The sequence below is a fragment of the Bombina bombina genome, chromosome 4 (assembly GCF_027579735.1).
Source record: "Bombina bombina isolate aBomBom1 chromosome 4, aBomBom1.pri, whole genome shotgun sequence".
In the NCBI taxonomy this organism is placed as follows: domain Eukaryota; kingdom Metazoa; phylum Chordata; class Amphibia; order Anura; family Bombinatoridae; genus Bombina; species Bombina bombina.
In genome coordinates this window covers 760,734,945-760,750,080 of record NC_069502.1, presented here as the reverse complement: position 1 = coordinate 760,750,080, position 15,136 = coordinate 760,734,945, and the positions used below count along the sequence as shown (strand labels likewise).

The 15,136-nt window shown below is 40.0% G+C and overlaps 1 protein-coding gene across 1 annotated transcript in view; it reads right to left on the bottom strand.

The window, feature by feature from the left end:
* The window catches only part of SFT2D1 (SFT2 domain containing 1), a 150,314-nt gene that overhangs the window by 58,105 nt on the left and 77,073 nt on the right, over window positions 1–15,136 (bottom strand). The window contains exon 2 of the mRNA XM_053711068.1: window positions 8,316–8,402. Within this exon, the coding sequence (XP_053567043.1) occupies window positions 8,316–8,402 (87 nt within the window). The remainder of the gene's footprint in view (window positions 1–8,315; window positions 8,403–15,136) is intronic.

The window sequence follows — 15,136 nt, the reverse complement described above, 5'->3', positions numbered from 1 at the left end:
CCATTAGTAAAATAACAATAATTAAATTTGACATAAAAAATTACAGAGCAACTTTTTTATTCACAGTCAATATAAAATTCTCACAGCTCTGCTGAGAGAATCTACCTCCCTCCAAAGAAGTTTGAAGACCCCTGAGATCTGTCAGAGATGAACCGGATCATGCAGGAAATATAAGAGTAGCTGACTGGAAATTTTTGATGCGTAGCAAAGAGCGCCAAAAACGGCCCCTCCCTCTCACACACAGCAGTGAAGAGAAACGAAACTGTCACAATTAAAAGCAAACAACTGCCAAGTGGAAAATAATGCCCAAATATTTATTCACTCAGTACCTCAGAAATGTAAACGATTCTACATTCCAGCAAAAACGTTTAACATGATAAATACTTATTAAAAGGATTAGTGACTTTTAACAGAGTAGTTCCGGTGAAATACCATCCCCAGAATACTGAAATGTATACATACATGTCATTATAACGGTATGGCAGGATTTTCTCATCAATTCCATTCAGAAAATAAAAACTGCTACATACCTCAATGCAGATTCATCTGCCCGCTGTCCCCTGATCTGAAGCTTTTACCTCCCTCAGATGGCCGAGAACAGCAATATGATCTTAACTACTCCGGTTAAAATCATAGTAAAAAACTCTGGTAGATTCTTCCTCAAACTCTGCCAGAGAAGTAATAACACGCTCCGGTGCTATTGTAAAATAACAAACTTTTGATTGAAGTCATAAAAACTAAGTATAATCACCATAGTCCTCTCACACATCCTATCTAGTCGTTGGGTGCAAGAGAATGACTGGGACTGACGTAGAGGGGAGGAGCTATATGCAGCTCTGCTGGGTGAATCCTCTTGCATTTCCTGTTGGGGAGGAGTTATATCCCAGAAGTAATGATGACCCGTGGACTGATCACACATAACAGAAGAAATAAAATCTCTTATGTTTATCAGGAACACTCTGAAAATTAAATGTTGACGGAACAGCAACAGGTAATATGACAGTACTAAAGGAAATTTTATCTGCATTAATAAGTTTGTCATGACATGCAATACAAACAACAGCTGGAAAAAACAGGTACCAAAAATTTATAGCAGATACACTTAGCTTGGTAGATCCAGCACTTGACAGCGATTTTCCTGTAGTATCTTCTGACTCAGATGCAACGTGAGACATCTTGCAATATGTAAGAGAAAAAACAACATATATATAAAGCAAAATTGATCAAATTCCTTAAATGACAGTTTCAGGAATGGGAAAAAAATGCCAAAGAACAGGCTTCTAGCAACCAGAAGCAATAAAAAATGAGACTTAAATAATGAGGAGACTAAAGCGACGCCCATATTATTTGGCGCCTAAATGCTTTCGGCGCCAAAATGACGCCACATCCGGAACGCCGACATTTTTTGGCGCGAAATAACATCAAAAAATGACGTAACTTCCGGCGACACGTATGACGCCGGAAACGGAAATAGAATTTTTGCGCCAAAAAAGTCAGCGCCAAGAATGACGCAATAAAAACAGAATTTATGTTTACCTGATAAATTACTTTCTCCAACGGTGTGTCCGGTCCACGGCGTCATCCTTACTTGTGGGATATTCTCTTCCCCAACAGGAAATGGCAAAGAGCCCAGCAAAGCTGGTCACATGATCCCTCCTAGGCTCCGCCTACCCCAGTCATTCGACCGACGTTAAGGAGGAATATTTGCATAGGAGAAACCATATGATACCGTGGTGACTGTAGTTAAAGAAAATAAAATATCAGACCTGATTAAAAAACCAGGGCGGGCCGTGGACCGGACACACCGTTGGAGAAAGTAATTTATCAGGTAAACATAAATTCTGTTTTCTCCAACATAGGTGTGTCCGGTCCACGGCGTCATCCTTACTTGTGGGAACCAATACCAAAGCTTTAGGACACGGATGAAGGGAGGGAGCAAATCAGGTCACCTAAATGGAAGGCACCACGGCTTGCAAAACCTTTCTCCCAAAAATAGCCTCAGAAGAAGCAAAAGTATCAAACTTGTAAAATTTGGTAAAAGTGTGCAGTGAAGACCAAGTCGCTGCCCTACATATCTGATCAACAGAAGCCTCGTTCTTGAAGGCCCATGTGGAAGCCACAGCCCTAGTGGAATGAGCTGTGATTCTATCGGGAGGCTGCCGTCCGGCAGTCTCGTAAGCCAATCTGATGATGCTTTTAATCCAAAAAGAGAGAGAGGTAGAAGTTGCTTTTTGACCTCTCCTTTTACCGGAATAAACAACAAACAAGGAAGATGTTTGTCTAAAATCCTTTGTAGCATCTAAATAGAATTTTAGAGCGCGAACAACATCCAAATTGTGCAACAAACGTTCCTTCTTCGAAACTGGTTTCGGACACAGAGAAGGTACGATAATCTCCTGGTTAATGTTTTTGTTAGAAACAACTTTTGGAAGAAAACCAGGTTTAGTACGTAAAACCACCTTATCTGCATGGAACACCAGATAAGGAGGAGAACACTGCAGAGCAGATAATTCTGAAACTCTTCGAGCAGAAGAAATTGCAACCAAAAACAAAACTTTCCAAGATAATAACTTAATATCAACGGAATGTAAGGGTTCAAACGGAACCCCCTGAAGAACTGAAAGAACTAAGTTGAGACTCCAAGGAGGAGTCAAAGGTTTGTAAACAGGCTTGATTCTGACCAGAGCCTGAACAAAGGCTTGAACATCTGGCACAGCTGCCAGCTTTTTGTGAAGTAACACAGACAAGGCAGAAATCTGTCCCTTCAGGGAACTTGCAGATAATCCTTTTTCCAATCCTTCTTGAAGGAAGGATAGAATCTTAGGAATCTTAACCTTGTCCCAAGGGAATCCTTTAGATTCACACCAACAGATATATTTTTTCCAAATTTTGTGGTAAATCTTTCTAGTTACAGGCTTTCTGGCCTGAACAAGAGTATCGATAACAGAATCTGAGAACCCTCGCTTCGATAAGATCAAGCGTTCAATCTCCAAGCAGTCAGCTGGAGTGAGACCAGATTCGGATGTTCGAACGGACCCTGAACAAGAAGGTCTCGTCTCAAAGGTAGCTTCCATGGTGGAGCCGATGACATATTCACCAGATCTGCATACCAAGTCCTGCGTGGCCACGCAGGAGCTATCAAGATCACCGACGCCCTCTCCTGATTGATCCTGGCTACCAGCCTGGGGATGAGAGGAAACGGCGGGAACACATAAGCTAGTTTGAAGGTCCAAGGTGCTACTAGTGCATCCACTAGAGCCGCCTTGGGATCCCTGGATCTGGACCCGTAGCAAGGAACTTTGAAGTTCTGACGAGAGGCCATCAGATCCATGTCTGGAATGCCCCACAGTTGAGTGACTTGGGCAAAGATTTCCGGATGGAGTTCCCACTCCCCCGGATGCAATGTCTGACGACTCAGAAAATCCGCTTCCCAATTTTCCACTCCTGGGATGTGGATAGCAGACAGGTGGCAGGAGTGAGACTCCGCCCATAGAATGATTTTGGTCACTTCTTCCATCGCTAGGGAACTCCTTGTTCCCCCCTGATGGTTGATGTACGCAACAGTTGTCATGTTGTCTGATTGAAACCGTATGAACTTGGCCCTCGCTAGCTGAGGCCAAGCTTTGAGAGCATTGAATATCGCTCTCAGTTCCAGAATATTTATCGGTAGAAGAGATTCTTCCCGAGACCAAAGACCCTGAGCTTTCAGGGATCCCCAGACCGCGCCCCAGCCCATCAGACTGGCGTCGGTCGTGACAATGACCCACTCTGGTCTGCGGAAGGTCATCCCTTGTGACAGGTTGTCCAGGGACAGCCACCAACGGAGTGAGTCTCTGGTCCTCTGATTTACTTGTATCTTCGAAGACAAGTCTGTATAGTCCCCATTCCACTGACTGAGCATGCACAGTTGTAATGGTCTTAGATGAATGCGCGCAAAAGGAACTATGTCCATTGCCGCTACCATCAAACCTATCACTTCCATGCACTGCGCTATGGAAGGAAGAGGAACGGAATGAAGTATCCGACAAGAGTCTAGAAGTTTTGTTTTTCTGGCTTCTGTCAGAAAAATCCTCATTTCTAAGGAGTCTATTATTGTTCCCAAGAAGGGAACCCTTGTTGACGGAGATAGAGAACTCTTTTCCACGTTCACTTTCCATCCGTGAGATCTGAGAAAGGCCAGGACAATGTCCGTGTGAGCCTTTGCTTGAGGAAGGGACGACGCTTGAATCAGAATGTCGTCCAAGTAAGGTACTACGGCAATGCCCCTTGGTCTTAGCACAGCTAGAAGGGACCCTAGTACCTTTGTGAAAATCCTTGGAGCAGTGGCTAATCCGAAAGGAAGCGCCACGAACTGGTAATGCTTGTCCAGGAATGCGAACCTTAGGAACCGATGATGTTCCTTGTGGATAGGAATATGTAGATACGCATCCTTTAAATCCACCGTGGTCATGAATTGACCTTCCTGGATGGAAGGAAGAATTGTTCGAATGGTTTCCATCTTGAACGATGGAACCTTGAGAAACTTGTTTAAGATCTTGAGATCTAAGATTGGTCTGAACGTTCCCTCTTTTTTGGGAACTATGAACAGATTGGAGTAGAACCCCATCCCTTGTTCTCCTAATGGAACAGGATGAATCACTCCCATTTTTAACAGGTCTTCTACACAATGTAAGAATGCCTGTCTTTTTATGTGGTCTGAAGACAACTGAGACCTGTGGAACCTCCCCCTTGGGGGAAGCCCCTTGAACTCCAGAAAATAACCTTGGGAGACTATTTCTAGCGCCCAAGGATCCAGAACATCTCTTGCCCAAGCCTGAGCGAAGAGGGAGAGTCTGCCCCCCACCAGATCCGGTCCCGGATCGGGGGCCAACATTTCATGCTGTCTTGGTAGCAGTGGCAGGTTTCTTGGCCTGCTTTCCCTTGTTCCAGCCTTGCATTGGTCTCCAGGCTGGCTTGGCTTGAGAAGTATTACCCTCTTGCTTAGAGGACGTAGCACTTTGGGCTGGTCCGTTTCTACGAAAGGGACGAAAATTAGGTTTATTTTTGGCCTTGAAAGGCCGATCCTGAGGAAGGGCGTGGCCCTTACCCCCAGTGATATCAGAGATAATCTCTTTCAAGTCAGGGCCAAACAGCGTTTTCCCCTTGAAAGGAATGTTAAGTAGCTTGTTCTTGGAAGACGCATCAGCTGACCAAGATTTCAACCAAAGCGCTCTGCGCGCCACAATAGCAAACCCAGAATTCTTAGCCGCTAACCTAGCCAATTGCAAAGTGGCGTCTAAGGTGAAAGAATTAGCCAATTTGAGAGCATTGATTCTGTCCATAATCTCCTCATAAGGAGGAGAATCACTATCGACCGCCTTTACCAGCTCATCGAACCAGAAACACGCGGCTGTAGCGACAGGGACAATGCATGAAATTGGTTGTAGAAGGTAACCCTGCTGAACAAACATCTTTTTAAGTAAACCTTCTAATTTTTTATCCATAGGATCTTTGAAAGCACAACTATCTTCTATGGGTATAGTGGTGCGTTTGTTTAAGGTGGAAACCGCTCCCTCGACCTTGGGGACTGTCTGCCATAAGTCCTTTCTGGGGTCGACCATAGGAAACAATTTTTTAAATATGGGGGGAGGGACGAAAGGAATACCGGGCCTTTCCCATTCTTTATTTACAATGTCCGCCACCCGCTTGGGTATAGGAAAAGCTTCTGGGAGCCCCGGGACCTCTAGGAACTTGTCCATTTTACATAGTTTCTCTGGGATGACCAACTTGTCACAATCATCCAGAGTGGATAATACCTCCTTAAGCAGAATGCGGAGATGTTCTAACTTAAATTTAAACGTAATCACATCAGGTTCAGCTTGTTGAGAAATGTTCCCTGAATCAGTAATTTCTCCCTCAGACAAAACCTCCCTGGCCCCATCAGACTGGTTTAGGGGCCCTTCAGAACCATTATTATCAGCGTCGTCATGCTCTTCAGTATCTAAAACAGAGCAGTCGCGCTTACGCTGATAAGTGTTCATTTTGGCTAAAATGTTTTTGACAGAATTATCCATTACAGCCGTTAATTGTTGCATAGTAAGGAGTATTGGCGCGCTAGATGTACTAGGGGCCTCCTGAGTGGGCAAGACTCGTGTAGACGAAGGAGGGAATGATGCAGTACCATGCTTACTCCCCTCACTTGAGGAATCATCTTGGGCATCATTGTCATTGTCACATAAATCACATTTATTTAAATGAGAAGGAACTCTGGCTTCCCCACATTCAGAACACAGTCTATCTGGTAGTTCAGACATGTTAAACAGGCATAAACTTGATAACAAGTACAAAAAACGTTTTAAAATAAAACCGTTACTGTCACTTTAAATTTTAAACTGAACACACTTTATTACTGCAATTGCGAAAAAATATGAAGGAATTGTTCAAAATTCACCAAAATTTCACCACAGTGTCTTAAAGCCTTAAAAGTATTGCACACCAAATTTGGAAGCTTTAACCCTTAAAATAACGGAACCGGAGCCGTTTTTAACTTTAACCCCTTTACAGTCCCTGGTATCTGCTTTGCTGAGACCCAACCAAGCCCAAAGGGGAATACGATACCAAATGACGCCTTCAGAAAGTCTTTTCTAGGTATCAGAGCTCCTCACACATGCGACTGCATGTCATGCTTCTCAAAAACAAGTGCGCAACACCGGCGCGAAAATGAGGCTCTGCCTATGATTTGGGAAAGCCCCTAAAGAATAAGGTGTCTAAAACAGTGCCTGCCGATATAATCTTATCAAAATACCCAGATTAAATGATTCCTCAAGGCTAAATATGTGTTAATAATGAATCGATTTAGCCCAGAAAAAGTCTACAGTCTTAATAAGCCCTTGTGAAGCCCTTATTTACTATCTTAATAAACATGGCTTACCGGATCCCATAGGGAAAATGACAGCTTCCAGCATTACATCGTCTTGTTAGAATGTGTCATACCTCAAGCAGCAAGAGACTGCTCACTGTTCCCCCAACTGAAGTTAATTGCTCTCAACAGTCCTGTGTGGAACAGCCATGGATTTTAGTAACGGTTGCTAAAATCATTTTCCTCATACAAACAGAAATCTTCATCTCTTTTCTGTTTCTGAGTAAATAGTACATACCAGCACTATTTTAAAATAACAAACTCTTGATTGAATAATAAAAACTACAGTTAAACACTAAAAAACTCTAAGCCATCTCCGTGGAGATGTTGCCTGTACAACGGCAAAGAGAATGACTGGGGTAGGCGGAGCCTAGGAGGGATCATGTGACCAGCTTTGCTGGGCTCTTTGCCATTTCCTGTTGGGGAAGAGAATATCCCACAAGTAAGGATGACGCCGTGGACCGGACACACCTATGTTGGAGAAATGAAGCATTTTCAGCCCCCGCGAGCCTAACAGCCCACAGGGAAAAAAGAGTCAAATTTTTGAAGGTAAGAAAAAAATGATTAATTCAAATGCATTATCCCAAATATGAAACTGACTGTCTGAAAATAAGGAAAGTTGAACATTCTGAGTCAAGGCAAATAAATGTTTGAATACATATATTTAGAACTTTAAAAACAAAGTGCCCAACCATAGCTTGGAGTGTCACAAAAAATAAGACTTACTTACCCCAGGACACTCATCTACATATAGCAGATAGCCAAACCAGTACTGAAACGAGAATCAGTAGAGGTAATGGTATATATAAGAGTATATCGTCGATCTGAAAAGGGAGGTAAGAGATGAATCTCTACGACCGATAACAGAGAACCTATGAAATAGACCCCGTAGAAGGAGATCACTGCATTCAAATAGGCAATACTCTTCTCACATCCCTCTGACATTCACTGCACGCTGAGAGGAAAACCGGGCTCCAACTTGCTGCGGAGCGCATATCAACGTAGAATCTAGCACAAACTTACTTCACCACCTCCCTCGGAGGCAAAGTTTGTAAAACTGAATTGTGGGTGTGGTGAGGGGTGTATTTATAGGCATTTTAAGGTTTGGGAAACTTTGCCCCTCCTGGTAGGAATGTATATCCCATACGTCACTAGCTCATGGACTCTTGCTAATTACATGAAAGAAACATTATTTTCAGGTAGATTTTTTTTTTTAAGAAAAAGTTCCCTTTAAAAGGCAAAAAACTACCATATCTCAGTTTACTTACCCATAGTTATTAGTTCATTTAAATGAAGCATACCTTAGTATATACAAAAGATCATAACCCAAGTGGCACAAATCGTAAATACAATGAAAGAAAAAATTAAATAATAAAAAAAAAAAGATACCCCCCAAACAACAACATGATATACTCACAAGAATAGAACAAGCAATTCCACCCACAAAGCATATTGCAAACCACTTTACTCGAGTGCCAAAACCTAGCGATGTTGAATCCAAGACCTTTAAAGGGAGGAAAATAAATAGTGATTACATGTAACTATAAAGATCATACAACAGCAATTTTACTATCATTCTTTTAATTGCATTAAAGCTGTATACAGTTGTCAGATTTAAAGTTATCGTTTAGGTGATGCAACCATATGACCCCAATAAAGTCCTGTGAGTTTTAGCATCATATGTATATAGATGACAAACAAATCTACCATTTTACCCCAACATATAACTCACCCTTGTATCACTTTGTCTATCCAGTAACAACCTGAATGTTATTATCTAGAGCTCAACATCTCCAAAAACAAGCCCATACTCCCCATATTAATCCATTATACATACGCATTAATATGTATTACTATTGACAACACTGTTATTCCTTCAGTCTTCTTGACGGCTACCTAGACACATTTGGATTGACAACTTTCATTTGCACCTCACACTGAGTCCTTTGCAAGACCCAAGTAAGATTCTTAGGGCTCGATTTATCAAGCCCTTCTCCTCCCTATGACTGCAGGTTCTCACACGAGACCCTGCAGTCACGATTTATCAAGCAGCGGTCATTAGACCTCTGCTTCCCTACCCTCTTCTTCACCTCTTAGGTGGAGAACTTCAATCTCCCTGGCTCGTCCGACTAAGACGATTGACAGCTCATGCCCGCGCATGATTGGCTGTGTGTGGGCAGGGGGCGGAATTGCACGCAAGCGCAAAATAGCGCTCGTGTGCAATGTTAAATTCTGGCAGTGGATTGCTGCCCGCCAGAGGAGAGCCCAGGAGAGCTGGGGCGGAACAGGGGCGAATATGTACACCCCTGTCCGCCCTTGACTGATAAATCGAGCCCTTAATAACTCACTTATATCCCACCTGAATTACAATTCCAACTGTCAGAGTGTCCGGCCATCATTGCCTTCAAGAATAAAATGTAAAATCTTAATCCTAACATACAAATCCCTCACTTAAACTGCACCCTTCTATATATATCCCTTTGTCTGCAACCACTTTCCCTCCCTCCACCTACTCTACACAATACCTAATCGTCTACACCTCTTTCATTACCTCACCAAATTCTGTACCTATTCTTTTGTAGTTTTTGGTTCACACTATAAGACTTATTTTAGTTTTAAGTGTTCAGCCTCACCTGTTCAAAGATGCTTACAACCTAAATTAAAGGGATACTGAACCCAATTTTTTTCTTTCATGATTTAGATAGCGCATGCAATTTTAAGAAACTTTCTAATTTACTCTTATTATCAATTTTTCTTCGTTCTCTTGGTATCTTTATTTGAAAAAGCAGGAATGTAAGCTTACGAGCCAGCCCATCTTTGGTTCAGCACCTGGGTAGTGCTTACTGATTGGTGGGTAAATGTAGCCACCAATCATCAAGCGCTACCCAGATGCTGAATTAAAAATGGGCTGGCTTGTTAGAGTATATATAAATATACCAAGAGAATGAAGAAAAATTGAAATTAGGAGTAAAATAGAAAGTTGCTTAAAATTGCATGCTCTATCTGAATCATTAAAGAAAAAAAATGGGTTCAGTGTCCCTTTAACCTACTTTTATTTCACACCTGTCACCTTCTTTTTAAAATATTAATCAAGCGCTTTCTCTAAAACCATTCAAAAGAATTAAACAGTAGCCAATGATAAACTCACGCAGCTACCTCTTACTGGAGCATACGCAAGACTACATTATCCTGACTGGCTCACAGGTCTTATGCTAATTTATATTGGCAAGTGTGTGACTTTTGTTTAATCCCTTTGTTTTAAAAAAAATGAATGTCCTAATGAATAGAGCATTTTACTTTTATATTAACAGCTTTTAAAAGCAAAAGCCTAGACTAATAAAAGGGTTTTGGTTGAATGTGAAGTTGAAAGAGGTACACAGCTGAATAAACTTAGGGACAGGAGGTGGCATGGTCAGAACAGTGAATAACAAACAAATGGACTGTAAAGTAAAAGTATTTACAATTTTAACCACTGTATATTTTAAACAATTTGGACTAATTTGAGAGGGGAAGAGGTCTGCAATTCAATTGACAGCCAAACCAAGACCTCTAAATTTCTGATAATTTCAATAGTGATGGGATGTATCTTTCTTGTGTTCCAGAAGTCCTGAGCTCATCTACTCTCACTGTGGCCACAATGATCTAAAGCTCTCTGCTCGGGTAACATTATCTTGCCTCTCAAAGAATTTTAGAAAGGCAAATTTTAGCTTGCGAGATGTTTATCTTACTCAGCAGGTTCTGGATGTGAAGGAAAGATACCTACATTACAATATAATTCTCAACTAGTTCACAAAGATTTTGAGTGATTTCTCTTCATGCAGATGAGTTTTTGATCATGAGGCACTAAGTGTCTACATTCTGATTGTTATAATTTCTAGTACAAACCAAGCCAACATAAAGGAGGTAGGAGAAACTGGGAGAAAACTTTTAAATTAATATTGTGAGTTGTTGTATCCTGACCGTCATCCTTCCAACTATTAAGAACATGTAACTAAAAAAAATCTACATTACTTAACACATAAAATATAGAAAGACACACAACACAGATAAAATATTTATACAAAACAAATATTGCATAGCTTACCTTCTTTGATGGTTATCCTTTGGCAAGCATAGAAAAATACAAAAAATATCACTCACAATGTTTTTTATAATAGGACATAATGTGAACCTTAAATAAACATGAATGAAAAAGCACCTGCAGTTCCAAAAAAAGATGTTTAAGCAGAGTGTATATATACATACAAATATATATGTATACACAAGTATATACAAACACACACATTATAAACATACATACATATATACACATACATAAGTACAAATCTGCAAATCAGAAATTTCAAAATCCAAACTTATTCTAAAATTCATACTTTTTCACTAATATATATATATATATATATATATATTTTTATTTTTTTTAACCCCTTGAGTGCTAATGACGGCTTTGAGCCGTCACAGAGTTTCCCACTCTGGTGCTAATGAAGGCTCAGAGCCGTCACTAGCACTCTCCCACCTTGAGGGAGATCTGGGGGCTCCCACCCCGGCGATCGTGCCTGTAGAGTGACAGGCATCGCCGGGGCTTCCCGTTTTGCGTGGTGACGTCACGCGCAATAACGTGATGACGTCACCGCGCAACTTTATTGATACTTAACAATGTTAAGTATAGGAGCAGGGGGCATGCTGCTTAGAAGCCTGTATCTCAGGAATCTAAGCAGCTACAGACCTCCAAGACCCACTGTTGGAAAGGTAATCGCTTAACCTTTCCAACAGTGTAAGTCTTGAGGGTCTGAAAAAAAAAAAAAAAAAAAAAAAAAAAAAAAAAAGAATTGTTCAAAAAATAAAAAAACATTAAAAAATCTTAGCACCCAGGTGGTAAAGTGCTTAGCACTCAAAGGGTTAAATAAATTATCAAAATATACTATTTTCCCTGCCACTACGTAAAAAGGTATTACAAATTATATAAAAACACTTTTAGTTACATGTATAATTTGTATTAAAAAAATTAAAATATTGCCTAAATGACATAAGATATTGTTGTTTACACTTGGTTCCATTCCCTCTCCCAACTGTCCCATTATATATATATATATATATATATATACACACACACACACACATACATATATATATATATATATATATATATATATATAAAAACTTATACTGTATACACACACACAGTCCAAATAGCGCACTCTCACTGACAATTGAACGTCACAGGACCAGGGTGCAGTATCCAATATACAAGCAAAGTCCAATAATATATGCACTCTATGGATTTAAAGGGACATGAAACCCCCCAAAAATATTTCATGATTCAGATAGAACATACTATTGTAAAACAAATTTTCAATTTACTTTATTTATATAATAAATATATAATAAATTATATAATTTGCTCCATTCTCTTGGTATCCTTTTTTGAAGAAGCAATGCACTACTGGGAGCTATCTGAATACATTGGTTAGCCAATTACAAGACGAATATATGCGCAACTACCTATCAACAGCTCCTGAGTCTACCTAGTTATCCTTTTCAACAAAGAATATCAAGAGAACAAAACAAAATAGATAATAAGTAAATTGAAAAGTTGTTTAAAATCACTTGCTATCTGAATCATGAAAGAAAAAAAAATGGAGTTTCATGTCCCTTTAAGAGAGGAAGAGAGAGAAACAAATAAATAAATAAATAGAGACAGACATCCGTACATGCACATATACAAACACATTTTTCAATTAACCTAAAAGTCCTACAACATAAAAAATTGCCATTTTTTATCAAGCGTTCAATGGTAAGCAATTGCATTGTTTTATTAAGAAAAGCTGTGTTAGGTGTAAACAGTATGTTTGAAAAGTTATACCAAAATCACTGTATTTTTCATGTTGCCGATTTTTAAATAAAGTTAAAATGCCAGATATGTTTATTTTCTAACTACATTCAAACCTTTTTCAGCTATGATAAAAGCAAGGCTGGTTTCAAGGTGACTCAAATGTTGATGGACACATGGTCACACACACACAAACACAAAATAACAGAGACAACCAAGGTATCTCAGTAGGTACTATAACTCGGGGGTTCTTCAAACCAAAGGTCTGGCCCATTACTGGGTCGTAACACCATGTTTACGGAGTCGCGACTTGTGTGTGTGTTGTAGGAGAGTGTGTGTTGTATGAGAGTGTGTGTATGTGTTGTATGAGAGTGTGTGAGGGGTGTGTGTGTTGTATGAGAGTGTGTGAGCTGTATGTGTGTTGTATGAGAGTGTGTGTGGGGTGTGTGTGTTGTATGAGAGTGTGTGAGCTGTATGTGTGTTGTATGAGAGTGTGTTAGCTGTATGTGTGGGGTGTGTGTGTTGTATGAGAGTGTGTGAGCTGTATGTGTGTTGTATGAGAGTGTGTTAGCTGTATGTGTTGTATGAGAGTGTGTGAGCTGTATGTGTGTTGTATGAGAGTGTGTTAGCTGTATGTGTTGTATGAGAGTGTGTGTGGGGTGTGTGTGTTGTATGAGAGTGTGTGAGCTGTATGTGTGTTGTATGAGAGTGTGTTAGCTGTATGTGTTGTATGAGAGTGTGTGAGGGGTGTGTGTGTTGTATGAGAGTGTGTGAGCTGTATGTGTGTTGTATGAGAGTGTGTGTGGGGTGTGTGTGTTGTATGAGAGTGTGTGAGCTGTATGTGTGTTGTATGAGAGTGTGTTAGCTGTATGTGTTGTATGAGAGTGTGTGTGGGGTGTGTGTGTTGTATGAGAGTGTGTGAGCTGTATGTGTGTTGTATGAGAGTGTGTTAGCTGTATGTGTTGTATGAGAGTGTGTGAGGGGTGTGTGTGTTGTATGAGAGCGTGTTAGCTGTATGTGTTGTATGAGAGTGTGTGTGTTGTATTAGAGTGTGTGAGGGGTGTGTGTGTTGTATGAGAGTGTGCAAAGTTTGTGTATTGTATGACAATGTGTTAGGTGTGTGAGGTGTGTGTGTTGTATGAGAGTGTGTGAGGTGTGTGTGAGTTGTGTGTGTTGTATGAGAGTGTGTGAGGTGTGTGTGTTGTATGAGAGTGTGTAAGATGTGTGTGTTGTATGAGAGTGTGTGAGATGTGTGTGTTGTATGAGAGTGTGTGAGATGTGTGTGTTGTATGAGAGTGTGTGAGGTGTGTGTGTTGTATGAGAGTGTGTAAGATGTGTGTGTTGTATGAGAGTGTGTGAGATGTGTGTGTTGTATGAGAGTGTGTGAGATGTGTGTGTTGTATGAGAGTGTGTGAGATGTGTGTGTTGTATGAGAGTGTGTGAGGTGTGTGTGTGTTGTATTAGTGTGTGTGGGTTGTGTATGTGTTGTAATGCATGGATTAAATTAATATAAGCAACCATATCTTCAAAACCTTGTTTTAAAAATATTTAAAAAAAAAACAAAAAAAAACATAAAACAAATCCAACTAAAATCATCGAAAGACTTGAAGATCCATATCTATATTTAATCCCATTGGTTCTATACAGTTCAATGTATACATCCAATAGGTTTTATAGAGTGTGAAGGCTTGTTGTTTATCCCCTCCCATTAGATTAACTGGCATACTCTCTAATGCAGTGTTTTTCAACCAGTGTGCCGTGGCACACTAGTGTGCCGTGAGAGATCCTCAGGTGTGCCACGGCAGACTGACAACAGTGTGACATATTTTTAAAACTTTGCTTGTTTTTTACTCCCAGTGCAGGGGTAGTTTGTAGGAGGCATGGCATAACAGCACAATACATACAGTATGTGTGTGCTTGTGTGTATGAGTATATATATATATATATATATATATATATATATATGCTTTATTAGGCTACAATGTGTGATTTTTTTTAAATTTTGGGATGGTGGTGTGCCACGGGATTTTTTAATGTAAAAAAGTGTGCCACAGCAAAAAAAAGGTTAAAAATCACTGCTCTAATGCACTAAATTCCAACCCATTGATTTCCCTGGAAGCTATTTCTTAAAAGTGTTCACAAACTTTATATTTTTCACATTTAAGTTTTATATTAGTAAGATAAAACCCACAATTTATTTTTGCACGTTCTATATAAAAATTATAACAACATGTCAACCAAGCTTTACATAAAATGTAGCCTGGTGCAATTGGATTCTAAGCCTTGCAGCTGGGAAATACAAATCCTATTACCTAGTCTATTACCTCCTGCAAAGCCTCTTTTTTTTATTTTTTTTAAAGATTTTTTTATTAATTGTCTCCATCACAAAATACAATTGAATCAAAAGA